The sequence below is a fragment of the Macrosteles quadrilineatus genome, unplaced genomic scaffold, assembly GCF_028750875.1.
Source record: "Macrosteles quadrilineatus isolate MER2022 unplaced genomic scaffold, UCM_ALF_1.0 Scaffold_1__1_contigs__length_201487025, whole genome shotgun sequence".
Lineage (NCBI taxonomy): Eukaryota > Metazoa > Arthropoda > Insecta > Hemiptera > Cicadellidae > Macrosteles > Macrosteles quadrilineatus.
Genome location: NW_026542594.1, coordinates 112,617,779 through 112,638,590, shown reverse-complemented (window position 1 = coordinate 112,638,590; position 20,812 = coordinate 112,617,779). Strand labels below are relative to the sequence as shown.

Genomic DNA, 20,812 nt, shown 5'->3' with positions numbered 1-20,812 from the left:
TTAAACCTTATTACCATCGATAACATTTTTAAACATTTCTTATTTGTATTTAGAGGTAACCCCTACATCATTAAGGGTTAGTTTAACGTCCTGAGTAGAAGATTCACCGGGGTCAAACTCTTGAACAACAATGTACCAAAATAATTTAATATTACATAATAAATAGTTTTAAAACTGTACAAAACATAAACTAATCTATACATGATCTTAGCAACAAACATTTATTCGTTTACTTTATTATTCCTCAAAGTTTTTCTTCCTTAGACTTCTCATTTTGTGCCACCACAATGCGTTATCTGAGTTCCATCGTTTGCGGTTCGATTCTCTATGTGCATTCCGGGAATCTTCAGAATGTATTCCACTGTTTGGTTGATTATACCGCTCAGGATATTTAGGATTGTAAAACTCAATATTTTTTACTTTAGCACAACCTTTCTTGTTGTTGCAGCTGGTCGACTTGGACACGCTAAACGGATAAAACATTCTTTTCCCACCATCGTAGGGATATATCAAAAGCTTGTTTACTTCAGTCGTTGGAGAAGTTACTTTTGGATATTCAGGAAACACTAGGGTGAATGATTTGAAGGTATCGTTTATGATGTTGTTTACAGGATTGTCAACTTTCTGTGTTGGTCTAATTGGACTTGACGAAGTTGAATGTAAAGACTTGTCCTGTCTTGAATCAATGCCATTTGTGCTGCTAGTTGTGTACGGAGATTGAATATGGATTTGATCTTTGACCGTGGTAGGAGCTAAAGTTGAGGTGAGTAGAATGCCTGAATCTGTTGTCGTCGATGTTTTAGAAGCATGTAATTCTTCACCATCAAATGAAACAGTATTTGGATGTGAATTGGTGGGATCGGGAATGAATTGGCTGTGTTGGGTAGTTTCTTCTTCAATGCCAGGAGAAGGCGTGATTGGTGTGATGTTGTCCTCAGAAGCTGTAGTCCGGATACTTTCACGTCCAGTGCCATCACTGGTTGTATTATCAGCTTTTTCAGTGTCCAAAAATAAATTATCTTCGATTCCGGGGACCACGGTAATTGATGGAGTGGTTGACTCTTGCTTTTCAACTTCTTCTATAAAGTCAACTTTTGTATTCCCTTTCGGTTGAATGGTGGTTGTTGCAATATCTTCTGTTTCAACGGGTAAATCTCCATGTTCTTTTTCGTATTTTATGTTTAGGCCCTGATAATCTTCGGTTACGTCTGACCCATAGACTGGAGTCACCTTCTGCGAAGTGTCATTGTTTCTAGTTTGTTGTAGAATATCTTTATTAGTTCCGAGTATTTTACTTTTAGGGAGATTGTTAGGCATAGGGAGCTTATTGTCTGGTTCCTCCGTTTCGGAATATTTTGAAAATTCTTTACTTACAGTATGCGGAGTTTTTGTGGATTTATCTTCAGAATGGCTGTTTGTGTCGTATTCAGATATTCTAACTGTGTTCAAGTGGGTCGGGTGGGTATTAAGTGATATCACCGAAGGTCGTGGTTCAGACTCTGCTGCCTCATTGTCTATCTCTTCTTGAGACACAGAACTTGTAGGCCCCTCCAATACTTTAGAATGGTTTACATTCCCATAATTTGGATCACTTATGTTTATCGTGGATGCATTTAGATTTGAAATTTGCGATTCACTGTCATAAATTATACTATTATTGAAATAAGGAGGTTCTTGTGTCTTTGGTCTGTGAGCTTGATAAAGTGCTGATAATAACAGTCTGAAGAGTTTCACTAGTTTTCCTCTTAGAGGAGATTTTACTGGTAATCTCATCTCCAGGAGCTTTAAACGGGCCCAATCCTCTTCTAAAAGACCGAAGGATATGTTATCTTTATTGTCTGCCAAATTTATGTCAATAAAGTTAAAAATATTCGACCTCAATGATTCAACTTCCGAAAGGTCTATCTCGATGCAGTTATCTGAAATACGAGAGATGATATTAGAAAGTTAGAAAAATGTAATAGTAATGTTCAAAAGGTCAAATATATTTGACCATCCATTGTTACATGAGAAGCACGAAAATTCCTGATACAAAATTATGATTTAATGATAGCTGAAATACATTGCGTGACATGTACATTTCAAATTGTGATTTATGTGAGTCAGTCAGTGGCTAACTCAGTAGTGCGGTGAGCTACGAATCCAAGGCACCTCCTATGTAGTGGGTTTACATATTGGCGAATACTACGACATTGTAATAGCACAGATCACTAACTGCATCGGCTGAGCCCCTTGTTTGCTATATACTTTTTACCCAAAGGCCCGAGGCCTCTGTTGAGCGTTAATAAAGATAATAAGAGGCCACCAACCTTCATAAAAAAACACAGGTTAAACATTCGTAGCAAGTATTAGTTCACAACTTATTCGTTCGTTTTATTATTTGTTTGTAATCCCGGTTTTCTGTTTGCTTAAATCTATAAACAAATATGGCTGCTGTCAAGTAAGACGGTAAGCTATCTCAGGTCTGGCTTAGTGGAACTTGATAACATACCAGTATAATTTTTTTAATCTTTATTGAGTACGTTCAGGCAGGCTTAAGCCAGCACACCAAACGTAGTTAATTGTGAACTATCAACAGTCTCTATACTTTTAAAAGCCTAAAACCTAATTACTTACCAGGATTAGGCCTATACCTTCCAATCCCGGGTACAATAATGTAAATATATTCAATAACTATCATTACCCTTATAGGTAAGCATATTTCTTGAAAACCAATTTTTCTAAGCTCGTGTGCAATGCAGGGAAAATCTACGCATACTGCTAGAAAGCTATTTTCCTGCAGATATGCAGATTCTCTTTATAAATTATAAAAGGCTAAAAAAGCACACAAAAATAAATTCCATTTTGTAGCCCCTGAACTGCGTAGGATAGACTAAACTATTACGTACCTCGCCTTGCAGTTCAAACATAGTGCTTGAAATCCACTACATATGTTTCGCCAAATATGGCATTCTCAAGTGGTCAACAGAAACATTGTATCCAAACTGGACTCGTCAATTTGTAAATTTGAATTACAAAAATAATATTTTTGTATTTAAAACATACTATGTACATACTTACATGTACACTATGACACGTAAAATAAATTAGCAAATAAAACATTAAACATGTTCAGTTTTGTAGGCCTACACTACAACACTTAACCTTCTTAAATGTTTTATTCGTAAATGTATTTGGCGTGTCACAATGTACATTGTTGTATTTGAAATTACATCTTGACGAGTTTCTGTTACCCACTTAGCCCAGTCAATAAATGTTTTTAATCGCAACTAAATGGTGGAAAGCTGGATTTTTTATATGTGATAGAACCACATAAGAGGTGTATTTTCCCAAAAGTCCCCACTTTTACCCCTTGAGCTTTCCCCCCCACCCCCCTCCAAACGTGGAAATTGCAGTGTTTTACTTAATTGGTCATAATTCAAATTCTATGTGAGCTATCGAGCTGCAATTTGTTTTGTTTTATTTCTTATTAGTTTCCCTACAACTTTTGTATTTGTAACATTTTTCTAAAACCAATACTTAGGGAGATATAAAATTTAAACTTCGTTAAAAGCTTTGTTTCAGAGTGCAAAATTATGTTTTTCTCTATGTATACTTTTAAATAGAAATCATACGCAAATATGGTTTAAACAAAAGTTTTAGTACGTTTTTCAAGGTTTACAAATATATTATTGGTTAGTCATCTAGGTGACCGGGTGAAGTGCTGAGCGTCGGCAAAGTGAGCGCGTGCGCGCTAGTTGAACACCTCTGCGCTGCGTCGTCGCATCTAGCCCAGCCAATAAACGCACAAACTGCCTTTTTTCGTAGCTAAATAGTGGAAAGATGAGTTTGTTATATGTGATGGAACCACTTAAGACGTGTATTTTCAAAAAGTTCCCGATTCTCCCCCCCCAACCCCCTCCAACCCCCTACAAACCTGGAAATTACAGTCATTTACTTTACTGCATATCATCCAAATTCTACGCATGCCATCGTGTAGTGAAATTTGATTTGTATTATTTATAATTAGTTTATCTCCAACTTTTGTACTAAAGCTTTTCTTATAAAACTATACCCAAAGAGATATAGCATTTTAATTTTTTTTTATGTTTATGTTTTAGAGTACACAATTGTGTTTTACCCTCTATATATTTTTTCAAATAAAATATGCAAAATGTGTCGGAAACAAAATTTAGTATGTTTCTTAAGGTTTATAAATATATATTTGATTACTCATCTGAAAAAAAAAAACTGATGTGGTGTGGGCGTCGGCAAAGACAGCGCGTGCAGGCTCCGCGTAGCCCCGCCCGTCGATGCATAATAAGGACCGGCACCGCTAAGTTCTCAACTGTTTCATACAAATCTGACTTAATAATTTGTAGCCTACGTTACTACCAAAACAATCTGTTTCCAAGCTAAACCGTGACTAAATGAAGCACCTCACGGTCAGTAAAAAGTTTTCGTCGACCCACTAATCCTTGATACAAACTGCGACCTATCGTTGATATGTCCCTCTCTTCACGCTTCCCGCTAGCAAGGATTAGCTTTCTGCTCTGCCATGAGTTGTAAGTCTATGTTAAAATTATATCACGAACAACGTAGAAAACTGTCGGGAATATTTATAAGCCACTTTAAATATGGTAAGGAACACAAATTAAAACCAGTCAATGTTAAAACTAGTTTTTTTTATTAAGTCTATATATAGGAGATTTTAAAACACTTAATAAGCGCATTCATCTTTATTAGCGATGTTAAACGATTGCATAATGTCTACCACAAACCAATAAGAACTATTATGCTGACTCATTTTTAGGATAACATGAAAACAATGAAATATTAGAGAACAGAACCTCACCGAGATTCACAGTATAGAGTCTCTAAAAATGATTGATCTCGACGACGTATTAGTGCCGTAAAGCAAATTCGTAATACATTGCTGCCAATTTTTACGAAAAAACCCCAATTTGATTGACACATCTACACAGTATGTTAATTGTCAAGAAAGGAAATTTGAATAATCTGCCTGTATGTATTCCGTAAATAGCCTTGCCTGCATGTATGGGGACACAAATATAGTTTTTTACTTACTTATTTATGACTTTTGGATATATGCCTTATTACATTAATTAATTGGAAAGTAAATAAAAGAAAATACGTCTAATAATCTAACACTCAAAACAGAAATTTACACTTATAATGTTACTCACCATACTGTAAATATTACATAAAAGGTGGTAAGTGGTGGTGGATTTCGATTCGACACTCCAATCATCCTGAAATCCCATAGGCGAATTGGGTCATCTCGACCCAGCTTGTAATGTAATATTTCTTTAATATACATGGCAGCGGCCATATAGGTATGGTTGATATTATGGCCATATAGGTTGATATTATTGTCAATAGGTGTAGCCATTAACAGAAATAATTAAATAAATTATTATTTCAAATGAGAAACGAGATAAAAGTAACAATAAATCTAAGAAATGTACAAATGATTAGGTTTCATCTTAGTATTTTTTTGCAGTTTTCTTTTTAGATCTTCACTGACCGCGAGGCGCAGTTAGTAAAAACCTTGCGGAACAAAGCGAGTCCCATTGGTGGTAGATAATGGAAATCACATTGTAACGTAAGGAAGAGCAAAGAGTATGTTTGTAGTGATTTTTAAAGTGTTTACTAGGTCTAGTGTTCTATACCTCAATCTATCAAACTTCCGTTGGTCAAAGATGAAGAAATCAAGTACCTATTACAAGTATTGCAAGTATAACAAGTAAGTAGGTAGAGATTAGTTTACCTGAACCAAAACTGGTTATAAACAAGTAAATGGTTGGGTCCCATCTAAATAATTGTTTTTGGAGTTAACGGTTAAGCTTGGATACAGATTGTTTTGGTAGTAAAGTACAAAGTACAAGGCCTTAGCATTTGTATATACAACCTTTGAGAACTTATAGCGATGTCAGTGCCTACGACGCGACGCATCGACGGGCCAGCCTGCACGCGCTCTATTTGCCGACGCCCCACACTACATCAGTTCGTTCGACCGACTAACCAAATATATATTTATAAATCTTAAGAAGCATACTACAATTTTTGTTTGAAACATTTTAAGAAAAAAATTTTTTGAAACAAATTGATAGAGGGTAAAACAAAATTGTGTACCTCTAAAACATAAACATTACAAAAAAATAAAAATTTTATATCTCTTTGGATATGGTTTTAAAAGAAAATATTTAGTGCAAAAGTTGTAGATAAACTAATTATAAATAATACAAACCAAATTTCACTACGATTGCATGCGTAGAATTTGAATGATATGCAGTAAAGTAAACGACTGTAATTTCCAGGTTTGTAGGGGGTTGGAGGGGGTTGTGAGGGGGGGGGGAGAATCGGGAACTTTTTGAAAATACACGTCTTAAGAGTTTCCATCACATATAAAAAACTCATCTTTCCACTATTTAGCTACGAAAAAAGGCAGTTTGTGCGTTTATTGGCTGGGCTAGATGCGACGACGCAGCGCAGAGGTGTTCAGCTAACGCGCACGCGCTCACTTTGCCGACGCCCAGCACTTCACCCGGTCACCTAGATGACTAACCAATAATATATTTGTAAACCTTGAAAAACGTACTAAAACTTTTGTTCAAACCATATTTGCGTATTATTTCTATTTAATAGTATACATTGAGAAAAACAAAATTTTGCACTCTAAAACTAAGCTTTAAACGAAGTTTAAATTTTATATCTCCCTTAGTATTGGTTTTAGAAAAATGTTACAAATACAAAAGTTGTAGGGAAACTAATAAGAAATAAAACAAAACAAATTGCAGCTCGATAGCTCACATAGCATTTGAATTATGACCAATTAAGTAAAACACTGCAATTTCCACGTTTGAAGGGGGGTGGGGGGGAAAGCTCAAGGGGTAGAAGTGGGGACTTTTGGGAAAATACACCTCTCATGTGGTTCTATCACATATAAAAAATCCAGCTTTCCACCATTTAGTTGCGAAAAAGGGTGTTTTATTGCATTCATTGACTGGGCTAACTTGAGAATGCCATATATGGCGAAACATATGTAGTGAATTTCAAACACTATATTTGAACTACAAGACAAGGTACGTAAAAGTTTCGACAAAAAATAATCAAAATTAAAAAAAAATAACATGGGCCTTATGGGTTGCCATGCTGATTACGAAATAACAATGAAATACAAACAGAAAATCAAAACAAATGGAAGAAATTCAAATCACATGATTTATTTACAGCGTGGGGTGAAAATAGAGAAGTATGTACATTACATATTTTTGGTCGAGTTTACAACCACTGGACGACCTCTAATTACAATAATTAATATCAAGTCTAATGTATTTTTCAATAACTCTTACAATAGTCTGAGGCAGGTGAATGGTGAAGGGTTGCAGGGGCTGGATGTGAAGGTATTGGCTGTACACAGGTAGCGAGCGGCGCTGCTGTCACAACTATCAACATCAGGAGGTAGGTAGGAGTCCTCATCCTTCAGCCAGTCGACCTGCAACAAAATATAAATACATGTGGATGTTATCTTGGGATTACTAACTTATCTGAACTATATTTTGGTAAATGAAATACAAAGTTCTTACTAAATAAAATCATTTGTTGCAAACATTAAAAGCTTTCATGTCATATATCATGTCATACATATATCGAAAAAATATTTTTGAATGACTATTGTTTAGAATTCATAACAACTAGTTTGTTTGTATATTTATAAAGTGCGTATTTTAAGAATTAGCCCATTTAAGATACAACATGTAATTTTAATTGTTGTAATCCAATATACCTTTTTAAATTATATATTTTTTTTTATTTTACAGCTTAGTTTCATTTTTATTGATTAATCCGCTACTTAAAAAAAATATTCACTTAACAAACATGCTATTATAAAAAGTATTTTCAATATAATTTGTTACAACTTAGTGCAATATAATATTTGTTAGCGCATTCACTTATTCTCAAGTTACCCTAAATAATGAGAGGAATGAAAGAAAATAATCCATTAGGTTGAAGATTTATTGTATCGTTAACAAAGATAATTACGAGCAGGAGTGGTGGTTAATAACCTCGGGAACAAAACTGCAGGTATATTGTTCACTGGATTATAAGAATATGGCCAGCTAATGGACGGTTTTAACGTATCTTCAGATAATGAAACCTCTATTTCATTCTTTATGTTTTACCATTTCCGTTACGTTTAAGCTATTGCATTTAACGTAGCCGGTTTTCTCTATTTATCTGCTAGAAACTTTATATAAATAACAGTTAATAGCCGAGTCATTTTTGTTTACATCTATACATGCACCTCACGGTGCTACAAGTTTTATTCTGTTCCCGACTGCTGGAGGGGTGATCAACCACATGTGGAATATATATTCTCTTACTAGAGACTCGTCGTTGTATCTGTCTCACCCTCATGTTCCAGCAAGCCATATTAATTCTTTGTTTGTAGTTAATTGTTGGTGATTAGTACAGGTAAAATAATACAAAAACACTCCATATAAACAACAAAATTTGTACATTCATGAAATTTCACCTGTGAGTTACTAATAATATGAGAAATGAAGATCCGATGAGTCCCCAAAATTTTGGCCGTGCTAAGGCCCTTTTTGGGGCCCTTTTTGTTCCGAAGGGCCCTTAATCCTGAATAATTTTGTTTTTACGTTTAAGGTCGTGTGAGGTGTGGTTTTCGATGGTTTTAGTTATTTTAAATCGATTGGGACTAGTTTTATGTGTATTAAACCACTCCGTACAGGGTGTTTAGAAATATTATTCCTTTTTACGATATTTAAACATTTATTCATAAAGTGATAACATTAGTTACCTCCATGCATGCTCTATATAAAAGGGGATTATTGAAAATAACTAATTCTTTACTATATAAGAGGGAAGGATCTCAAGGAGTAAGAGAAAATATTAAATACCCCCGTCACAGCAAACCTGCAGACTAAGCGAATTTTAATTTGCCCGATTTTCAATTAAATCTAATAGTTTAATGAAATGAGGTCTAATAGTTTAATGAATACTTAGGTTTGCTGCTACAAGGAGGCTAATAAAGTGTGTTTATAGTAACATCTTAATAGCCTAGTATAAAACAAATAAATTTGACATATCTATAAACAAACAAACAAAATCATTTTACACTATTCTCCTTAAGAATAACATGGAATTTTAAACTTACTATTTTTGAATTTTATTCGTAACTAACACACTTACAAAACACGTTAATATACTAAATTATTTGTTTTCTTTGAGCTCTTTAAAATGCTGTAGAGAAAAATTGGGAAACTTTGTCTTTTGAGGGTCAAAGGTTACATATTTTTACCACATAAAACCCTGTTCCATGGACCGATTATGCCGGTTTCGTTAAAATTGAACCTAAATTACTCGAGTTATCATGTTTATGGACACGTATATAAAATGGATATATTATATTATATATGGATATAAACACATATATACTATTTTGAGTAGATGGTGCTTTAGGCTTCTGGGGCCATCGAAATGAAAACGTAAATCGGTTTCGGGTCTATGTTTTACCATGAGACCTTCGGTAATAGCTCATCTCCTAAATGGGATGTTCGCTAAAAGGGGATGAAGGGGATGGTTGAAGTTTCACACTATAACATGATAACATAGGTTACTAAGCAAAAATTTCAACTTTTAAGGTGGTGTGAATAATCTTTCAACGTGTTTATTATGCAAATCTATTAAGACCAATTTCAAATTGATATGTATTTTTCTAAGGTAGTATTTAAGTTATTTTTTTACATTTATTAAAAATTAAAACAATTGCATTTGTATATAACCTTACATTACATATTAAAATGAAGTACTTAAACTAAAGCTATTTTTCTACAATTTATGTAGTATCTCTCTTTACAATTTCATTATTACAATAATTATTCTCAGACGACTCATTAAAAATTTTATTATTCTTAGCAACTTGTCCATCTTTACTGATTTTGTCCAAGTTGGTGTTCAAGCAGGATTCCCCTTTACAAACCTAAAACCTTGCATATTGCAGAACAGGCAACACCAATCTTAAAGCACGAACAATGTGGTGCAAAAACACCTTTCATACATACTGACGTTTGCAGCTTGTATCTTAAGTTCCTCAAACTTATTTTCAATCAATCCAAGTACAGTTATCTTTCGTGGTTATGACGACCAGGACAGCACTAAGACATCAGAGCAGCATTGTCGGCACAAGCATTTTTGTCCTGAACAATGGGAACGAGGTTTATGGGGTAAAAATTGGGTTTTCTTATTTACTTTACCCTCAAAACACAAAGTTTCCCAATTTTTCTCTAGAACATTTTAAATAGCTTAAAAAAATAATTTAGTATATTAACGTGTTTTTGTATGATACTAGTTACGGATAAAAATACTAAAATTATAAATTTAAAATTCCCATGCTTTTCTTTTGTAGAATAGTGTAAAATGATTTTTTTTATTGTTAATAGATATATTTTGATCAAACTTATTAAATTTATTTGTTTTATACTAGGCTTTTAATATTTAACTATAAACACACTTTATTAGCCGCCTTGTAGCAGCAAACCTAGGTTATCATTAAACGCAAATTTAGACTAACGCTATTTTAGATTTAATTGAAAATCAAGTAAGTAAAACGGAAATTCGCTAGGTGTGCAGGTTTGCTGTGACGGGGGTATTTTATATTTTCTCTTACTCCTTGTGATCCTTCCCTCTTATATAGTAAAGAATTGCAGTTATTTTCAATAATCCCCTTTTATATAGAGCATGGAGGTAACTAATTTTTTTCACTTTATGAATAAATGTTTAAATATCGTAAAAAGTAATAATATTTCGAAACACCCTGTATGGAGTGGTATTTGTTTTATACTAGGCTGTTAAGATTTTACTATAAACACACTTTATTAGCCTCCTTGTAGCAGCAAACCTAAGTATTCATTAAACTATTAGACCCTTTTTTCATTAAACTATTAGATTTAATTGAAAATCGGACAAATTAAAATTACCTTAGTCTGCAGGTTTGCTGTGACGGGGTATTTAATATTTTCTCTTACTCCTTGAGATCCTTCTCTCTTATATAGTAAAGAATTACAGTTATTTTCAATAATCCCTTTTTATATAGAGCATGCATGGAAGTAACTAATTTTATCACTTTATGAATAAATGTTTAAATATTGTAAAAAGTAATAATATTTCTAAACACCCTGTACGGAGTGGTTTAATACACATAAAACTAGTCCCAATCGATTTAAAATAACTAAAACCATCGAAAACCACACCTCACACGACCTTAAACGTAAAAACAAAATTATTCAGGATTAAGGGCCCTTCGGAACAAAAAGGGCCCCAAAAAGTTGACCTTAGCACGCCCAAAATTTTGGGGACTCATCGGATCTTCATTTCTCATATTATTAGTAACTCACAGGTGAAATTTCATGAATGTACAAATTTTGTTGTTTATAAAACCCTATTTTACCTGTACTAGATGGTGAGTTAATGTTGTTCAAAGGTTTATTGTGGACATTTTCCATCACGATGGTAAAAAAACAATACACAACGTTTCGGGATCTGGAATCTGATGCCGTCCTCAGGTGAAAAAACTTAACTAACACATTACAACTAACAATACACAAACGCCCGACCTAAGTTGGAATAACTACAGAGGGTAGCAGTCAAAAAAATATGAACGGTACTATTAGTGTTCCATTGTGTGAGCTGTTCACACTACACACTTTATAGACCATGAAGTTTTGTGATTGGTTATTATTTGCATGTTGTATCATAACTTGACCGCTATACAGTGCATATTTTTTACTGCTACCCTCTGTAGTGTATTTCAACTTAGGTTAGGCGTTGTGTATTGTTAGTTGTAATGTGTTAATAAAGTTTTTTTTCACCTGAAGACGGGATCAGATTCCAGATCCCGAAACGATGTGTATTGTTTTTTACCATCATGATGAAAAATGTCCGCAACAAACCTTAGAACAAGCCTTTTAAGATTTAATACTATTTTATTGATCTTCTTTTTACTCTCAAAAACATTATTTCAACCTTTAATTAAATGTACACGCCTTTATTGTAGTAAACATAGTTTTTATGTGGCACTAATCTAAAATCGTTTCCTTTCAAACATGAAATTTAATAACACTTATGACAAATAATTCAGTTAAATGTACATACGTGTTTCTCATAGAATAGGTCACAGTTGAAGGAGTCAGCTAAGGTATACGGGAAATAGTGTCCATTCAAAATCCTGAAGAAGAAACTTCCCACTTAATATACTTTACATCAAGGATCTGTATCAGAAATAAGCACCAAAGTGACCAATCAGGTTTAAGCATAATCTCATAGTACGGTGTTAATGTGGATGTACGAATAAATACTGACTAAATTACCATTCATACTACATAACGTTGTATATGGCAGTATTTATTTACTAGGAAAATCATTTGTAGTTTCATTTGATTTTAGTTTTAGGTTAATGCGAGCCCATTCACTTATTATAAAAAGAATCATTATTGTACATCAACTAAACAGTGGATATCTTTTGACAAAAATAAAAAGTTTAATATTAAAAATGGTCACAGGTTATAGTGTCGGACACTCGAATTGTAGTAAAAAATAAACTTGGCTTGGGTGACCAGGTCATCGGAGGGCGTTAGGTCATCCAATTCAGGCCAAGCTTCATAACATATACTATGTGTGTTTGAAAGTTTATCATTGAGATCTGGACTGTGGAAATATATATTTTGCTGGTAGCATAACCCGTTGTTGGCCCCATATAAATTAGCTTGCGTTAGATTTTCTTATATTGTTTAATAATTTCGTTCAAAATGTAAACTTGTTTCAACAAAACAAATATACGTACAAGTATAAACCTAAGTAAGTGAATGACTTCAAATAATATGAGAATAATAAATGCTGCCATCAAATGTTCAATTTAAGCCAATAAGCGCATTCATCTCGGCTTGTATTACCCTGCAGTAATTGTGAGTCATCAATTCTCCCTTGTTATTGTCGCCGGGTTTTTGCAACATCAAGCGAATCGTTGAATTAATGTTTGAGTCTCGCTGGTAATAACGTTCCAGTTTTCTTTATTTTCAACTGACGTTAATATTGTCAGTCCAATTTACGTTAGCTGAAAGTGTATGTAACGATAAAAATTACTTAAGGTTGATCTTCACTTAATGTTTGTAAAAGTGTGAAACCATCTAACCGTACTGAACTGTTATGAAGTAATAGTACCTACTACAGTGTTTTGATTACTAAAATCACTACTGATAATTTCTAAGAGAAGTTATGTTTTCGTTTATAACCTTTCATTGCCACTGACAGTGATGCAACGAAACATATTGTACCGAACACTAAATGCACCACTCAACAACTACATTGTCCTGAACAGCTGATTCGTTGAAGTTCGAATCATAACAATTTTACTTCTTCTCTCTCAGTCCTTATACCTCATTGGTCCATTACCCATGTTGTTATACGTGAAACTATGCTGTTATGAAAGTAAACAATGCTGTTATGTGAAACTTTTCAATTCTAAGAACTAAACTGAAATGGCTACTTTAAAAAACGATCGTAGGTAAATATTTTTAGTTTAAAATAATAACTGACTCAGTTGTAGTTAATTGAACATCTTTAATAAAGTATTGCAATGATTTGAATTATTCTAAAATCCAACTGATACCATAAAAGGGCTCATCTGAAGAAGTTTTATGACTGGTTGTAAAAATATGCCTATAACTCTGTGTTTCTTGGACTATCGTGAAGAATACTACCTGTAAGGATCCATTCAAATTATTTTTGTTGCTAAAAATATATATTTGCTTTATTGGCACACTTATTCAATCCGTCATTTAAAGTTATTTTTGGACTAAAAGTTAATACATTACTCATACAATGTTTGCCCATATTTTTGTTGTTTTCTTCATATATTATGTATTTTATGTCCAACGCTAGAGAAGTTTTCAGGTTTTATTAGACTTTTCTTAGAACAATCCAAGGACTAGACCGGTTGTGGTTAATTTTTTTTATTTTTTATTATCATAAGTCAAATTAATTACTAATGTCAACTGGATCCAGAATCGGCCCTCCTCAAAATTGAATCAGCGACCTTCAGATATGGAAGCCCGCACATCGATTACTCTGTTGCACGATACTGTAGCTTTTATCATTGTAACGATTGCAAATACTTCGCAACGAGATAGTAGCTTATCGTGACAAAACTGATGTAACTTACTGATGTGTTAACTACTGGTGTTTTTCTCGGACCACATCACTTATGTTTCCTTGGTCTCTTAGGGAAGGCTGCGTGATCTGTACCGTACAGAAATCCTCACAGAGAGAGCCAAGCTGCAATGGTACAGTCACTAGTGTTGTTGGAGCTCCACTAATATTAACTGCACACGCCAGCATCATCTAAAGAGAAGGGATCTCCCCTTATCGAACATTACAGATCTCCGGAGTTTGTTTTGTTTACTGTATCCGTGCGATCGGGTATTGCCTTTCCAGGATGCTGTGGGGATAGTGGATGATGTTTGCAGAGTGCAGACTTGTAGCCTCATCAACCATCTTGGTTCAGTAAAGGCCAAAGTACTTGGTGGGGATGGATTGTGGCACGTGGGGAGGTGGCCTAACGCAAGACTCAGCACAACGCCTTGCTCCACTTTCAAAAAGTGCGTGTAGTAGTGGGTAGAAAGAAAAGGGTTTTCTTACTTTGGCCCAAAGATCTATAGTGATATCCCCTCCGACCTGAAACAGCTGGGGGTCCTGGGTTAAAAAAAAAACGCGAAAAGAACTGTAAAATAATTGTGTTTTATCATACAAATTGTCTTTTGTCATAATTTTTGTATGTTAAGGGAGTTATATTAACGTGAGGTTCTTTGTAAAACAGTTTAGTTTGTACTGAGGGACGCGTGGAAATAAAAAAAATGTATTTATTTATTTGGTTTATTTGTGTGTAGAGCAAAAATTAAATACCGAAACTTGACTACAACTATGGATACTGCATTGCATTTTATGGTTGGATCTGTAATGGTCAAAAGGACCTCGATCAAAAACTTAGCCCTCCAGATTGGGTGTTCAATGGTAGGCTAACTCCCTGACATGTGCGAACCTTAAACCTTGTAAAAAGCCTTGGGCTTTACAGGGACGAAAAACAACCAACACAAATAAGCATTATATTTTGAAATTTAGAACATCATTTAAAGAGGAGTAAGAGAAGAAAATGGGGGTTAGCTATACTTTTTTGTCTAAGAGTACATCTTTTTATTTGCAAATATTTCTACATCTTCTATTCTCTAATATTAAACAAATAAATTCAATAAAACAAGATCAATACAACAACAGCGATTGCTCTATCGATGTTTATAACAGTCGTAGTCAACGTACTGGCCCTATAGCTATAATAATTCTGAAGACATACTGCAGCTGCTATGGTATTGCTTTGGTTTCAGTCAGTATTGCTTTGGTTTCAGTCAGATGGGATTGTTGCCATGCAGTTCAAAACACTGACGATTTTATTGCTTGAAAAGTGCAATGCTAGCTTCAAACTCAATTACTGTGGGGACCAGTAGCGTCACTTGGCTACACCATTAAACCTTGACTTTAAAGTTCTACTTTAAAATTCAACTTTAAAGTTCGTCTCGTCATTGTTGGTATACGTACAGCATGATTTCAGGATAAATGGTAGTAATCCGTGCTAACCAGGGCACGAACGTTCATAAAATAATTATTCTTAAATACAAAAGAAAATATATATTTATAAATATGTTTATAAGTCCAATACCATACTTCTTGACGTACTTTATTGGTTATCTTTAAAAGCAAGCATGCACAACTAGGTAGGCGTAATATGCTCCAAATGTATACTATGAAATAAGAGTCAGCATTAATGTTGGTTACTCCGTCATAATTTTTGCAGTTAATATTTTCGTTTAGCAAATCAAGACGTCACATAGGTTTGTTTGTTTACAATAGATAAGTTGGGTGAAAAGTTAATTTGTTTGTCTGGAACATTCAATTATAAAGTGAACGTTAAAATCCACCACTGAGGTGAGTAACACTGCACTTAACCTCCTCTCCCAACAATGAACGTCACATTCTATTTGCAATGCATATGTGACGGGCCATTAACTGCTCTAGTGATAATCACATTTTCTCCATCAGGGACGATAAAACACGATGCGCTCATCTTCCCTGGCGAATACAGTTCAATCAGCGGCAAAGTTGACTTTTATCTATTGGATGAGTCGAACTCGTATGGTTAACTTTATAATTACAGAATATCTTTGGGGTCTATCAAAGCCAAAAATGTTACAGCTCATGCATTAGGTCCGATGAAACTGAACTTATGGTATAATTGTAAGTGTGTTTTTTTTTAGTTAAGCATTATTGTCCATAGAATCTATACTATGGTATAGTCGTCTGTTAACATTTCATCTATCAGGTATGTCAAAGTTGAGCATGGAACAGTTGTATGTTTAGTTACAGTTTATCTCTATAATATTAGGTTTAAAGAGTACCTAGGTTAGCTGCTACAGGGAAAAAACTATTACGGAGGGGGGGGATAAGGCGAGTTTTTTTTTGGTTTTTTTTTTATACTAATAGCTTAGTATAATAACAAAATAAATTACAAAGCTTCATCAAAATATATCCATAAATAAGTAAATAATAAGAATTTACTTCTTCTCCATAGAAACAATTAACAATAAAATTTTTTTTTATTTTATATGTGACCAAAAACTGTGAAAAAACACTTCAATATACTAAATTATTTTTAAGCTCTACAAAATGGCTGAGAAAGAATTTAAAATGGAACATTTAATGTTTACCATATAAGCCTCTGTTTAGTCAGTGTATTGGTTCGCCGTACCAAATTCAATCAAAATTGGATGAGTTTTCCTTTGACTTTTCGTACTAACCCTTACAGTTTATTATATATGAGGTCTAGTATGGTCCTGAGTCCAGGTCTTACTATGACACCCACGGTATAGCTTATTCCCTACCTATATGGGAAATTTGTTAAAACCTAGAGGATAGTTAAATTAATAGTTATTTGTGCAACTAGTGAGAAAAGTGAGCAATTGACTCACTCGAGAGAAATCCTTACTCACGAGCCGTAGGCGAGTGAGGAATGGTTTCTCGAGTGAGGCAATTGTACTTTGAACTCGAGTTGCACATTATACTTTTCCTACAGTTACTATAAAACAAATACATTTGTGAAGAAACATAACCTATTTTTACACAGAAGTGAACTTTTAATATAACATTTAATGTGAAGTGACAAATACAACAGTACAACAGCTGACCAGCTGATTTACAGCCAGTGCTGCCAACGTATTTCGCGCGCATACGACGTTGCCTGCATGTTACGCGCGCACTATTTCGTGCCTTCACGTTGCAAATCTGGAGTGAGACAAAGTAATTAGAGTGAGACAATGTTAACATTGTCTCACTGATGAGCGAATTGGCCACTTTGCTTTCTCAAATCAGTGAGAGAACATGTACATTGTTAGGTAACTGTAGGAAAAAGTCTTATTAACCAAAGCTATATATGTAACAAAATATTTTGACCAAATTTAGGGACATATTTTTTCTGAAAACATTTAACTCTCCTTGTCTTCAATGTACATAGGACCTGAACATGAAGGATAGTGTTATCTCCAATGAATGCTGTTTGTTACCCATTTATAACAATGGTAGCTCAGTATAGAAAGTGAATTATGCTTACATTTTATCTAGGATACCTCACTTAGCCAACACTGGGTAACAAAGCATTCAAATTTGTTTTTTTCGAATAATCGAATATGTGTTTACTTCGCATATAAATATATAATTTGATTTCTGGTCAAAAAAGTAAACCTGAAAGTTACAAACAATGTTACCTTGATGTATTTTTTTTTACTTGAATTTGTAATTAATTATACAACGATATTGTTTTATTTGATAGTTGAAAATAATTATTGAGTCGTTTGCTTTACGTTGTGAATTTACATGTTTAAACCAAAGCAAACCGTCAGTTGCGGTGCTAAATAATAGTTATTCCAGCATAAAGGATTTATTCATACGGTTGATTCCAATAACTTTGCTCACTCGCCTGAATACAATTATCAAATCGAGCTGTGGTAAGTTGAAATGTTTTAATTTACCCGTATTTTCACCATTTCATTAAATATGGGCTTTCATCAATGTTTATTCGAATACAAAATATTTCCCATATATTTGTTTGCATCTCAATTTCATCTAGTATGTTGCGAAATGCGAGTTGTTATGAATTGACAATCTGAGAGTGTTATGGTGTCACGAGTTTATTTGTTACAATAACTGACTAAAAATATTTTGATTTTAAAAGAGTTACAAGAGTTACTGTCGCATTACATCTTAAAGTAGTTGATAAATAACCATCTTACGCCTTTTCGAAAACATACAACTTGATGCATAAATACATAAAAACAATGTCGTATTTGGTTAGGAATTTAGTTTAAAGCTAAGAAATTTTAGTAATTTAAGCTTCGTTGAGATATACTTTTATTTCATATCTCTAATAAAAAAAAAAACTAAATTCAATCAATATTATATAAGGTTTTTTTTTAAATGCCTCATTATTTTATCATTGGCCACGATTAAACTTGGATAGTAAATATTTCATTAATAAACTACTTTAAGCCCCAAAACCTCTACAAACAAAAAATCTATACCAATTACTAAACTCATTAGTTTATGTGAAACGTACTTAGTTTTGCATTTTCAGCTTTATAAGAATATAAACCATCTAAACTTAAAATATAAAGATCAAAGTCGATTAAAAACCAAACCTAAAATGTATTATTTCCTGAAAAAACTAGTATTTGAAATATAAATACAATTTGGCGGTGTTGCATATTCAATAATTTGGAGTAATTAAACCAGCACAATCTCTTGTAAATGAGGTAAGTGTAGAAGGCACGTGCGGTGGAATCATATTTTGTTAACGAATTCGCTTTGTTGAAATTAACATGGATCAATAAATATTTAACGGTGACAGGAATTTAATAGCAAGGAGTGTTATATGTTTTTTCATTGACAACTAGATTCTAAATCAAAAAGAACATCGAAACCTTTAAAAAACATAACATTATGTTACATTACAGAATTTGGATAAGATAGTGATGGATAAACAACGGGATTACTTGTGGAAACTAAGTAATTTGTTAAGAGGCGACCCATGTGCAAATAGCGCAACATAGGCTATTAGATTCATTGTTACTTTACCTAACAAGGTAAATAAATGTAATATAACCCCTGTTTTTCATACCACGTTCAGCTGTAATCAGTCAACTTTAATATCATCTGGTTTTATGGATTTACTGGTAATCTCACCATAGAGTCACATTATACATAAACATTATATTTTGTAGTTTTCAGAATATTCACACTAATTTTACGTATGCATTTTGTCATAGTACTAAATTGTACTTGTCTTAGTACAAACCGAATTAGATAATTAAATTTGTTATGTGTTACAGCACGGATATAATCTTATAAAACAAAAATAAAATATCTAAGTAAACATTCAGTTGTTATTGGGCATTAAATGCACAAGTATACTGTATTAACTGTACATATTGTATGGTGTAATATATCATAATTACACGTGCAGCAAACATTGCCATGCTGTTACTACACATATATCTACTATGTAGTCCCCAAAGCATTATCATCCATTTTAGCGTTGTATCAACATTACATACCCATTTTACGGTTAAGTTAATACTTTGTTTGTTGGCTTAAGAAAAGGAATTTACCTACTAATGCAAAAATAACATATAACATGTAAACATATATTACCCGATTATACATAAAAGTTAACAAAGCAACTACAGTATACTGTTTTGACAGATCGCCGGTAAATATATTAAAACATTTTTTTTTATCAATCGAATTAGGCAAGGATTTCGTTATAAGAGTACTTTTAATTGTTCCCCGAGCAAAGCTCGCCTTCCAGATACTTAACATAATCCGAACAAACTGTATAACCCTGCATAAAAGAATGTACGTACCTGAAGAGTGTGGTAGCCCAGTAGGCCGAACACTGCTGAGTAGCGGTGAACTGTTGAGGAACTCGGTGGCGACTCAGCACCTAGCAGGCACAGCTGCATCAGCAAGTGACAGCTGCTTTGAACACTGTACATTGTACAACAAGTAGCAGTAATCAACATGGGTGAGTTGGGGATCACTACCATTGTGTCTGAGGTAAGCGTATTGATGAACATAATCAATGGAAACCCAAAACCTACAATAGACATGTAACAAATGTCGTTTGAAAGCTATTACCCTACTAATGTAGCAGAATCATATCTTTGTTAATGTATAATATATTAACTAGGACTAAATATACCGATTAATTTAGATAAAAACGTGATAGAGGCATTTAAAAGTTGTAAAAAACTCTTTTAAAGAATGCCTTTGGAAACTTTATATTCCACTGTTTTTGGTGTTCTTTTTTACATATAGATTATTTTGACTTATATCATGGTGTCCTCAAGAGATTACTTTGTATTCTTAATAGTGACACATTGCTTGGACATAGCATCTACTCGTATTTTAGATAGCATTTTAGTTTTGATTTACCTTTTTTATAGTCATCTTTGTCCATTCAGCTGGTTTTTAAATTGTTCTATCAGGGATTGGCGAATCAACATTTATTGTCAAAATAATTCATTTTTGAGCAAACAAAAGCATTATTATTATACTATAACATCATTTATATGGTTCATCACAAAATTAATATTACAGCTGTTTACGCCTATTATGTTTAGGAAAACGA

At 33.5% G+C, this 20,812-nt stretch overlaps 1 protein-coding gene across 1 annotated transcript; it reads right to left on the bottom strand.

The window, feature by feature from the left end:
• Positions 1–180: 180 nt before the first annotated feature.
• LOC128982807 (mucin-2-like) lies at positions 181–20,147 on the bottom strand. The gene is made up of 3 exons (XM_054401823.1): positions 20,046–20,147; positions 7,356–7,498; positions 181–1,919 (listed from the first exon to the last, which is right to left on the bottom strand). The coding sequence occupies exons 2-3, from the start codon at positions 7,480–7,482 to the stop codon at positions 238–240; spliced, it is 1,809 nt and encodes a 602-aa protein (XP_054257798.1). The 5' UTR covers positions 7,483–7,498; positions 20,046–20,147; the 3' UTR covers positions 181–237.
• Between the last annotated feature and the right edge of the window lie 665 nt (positions 20,148–20,812).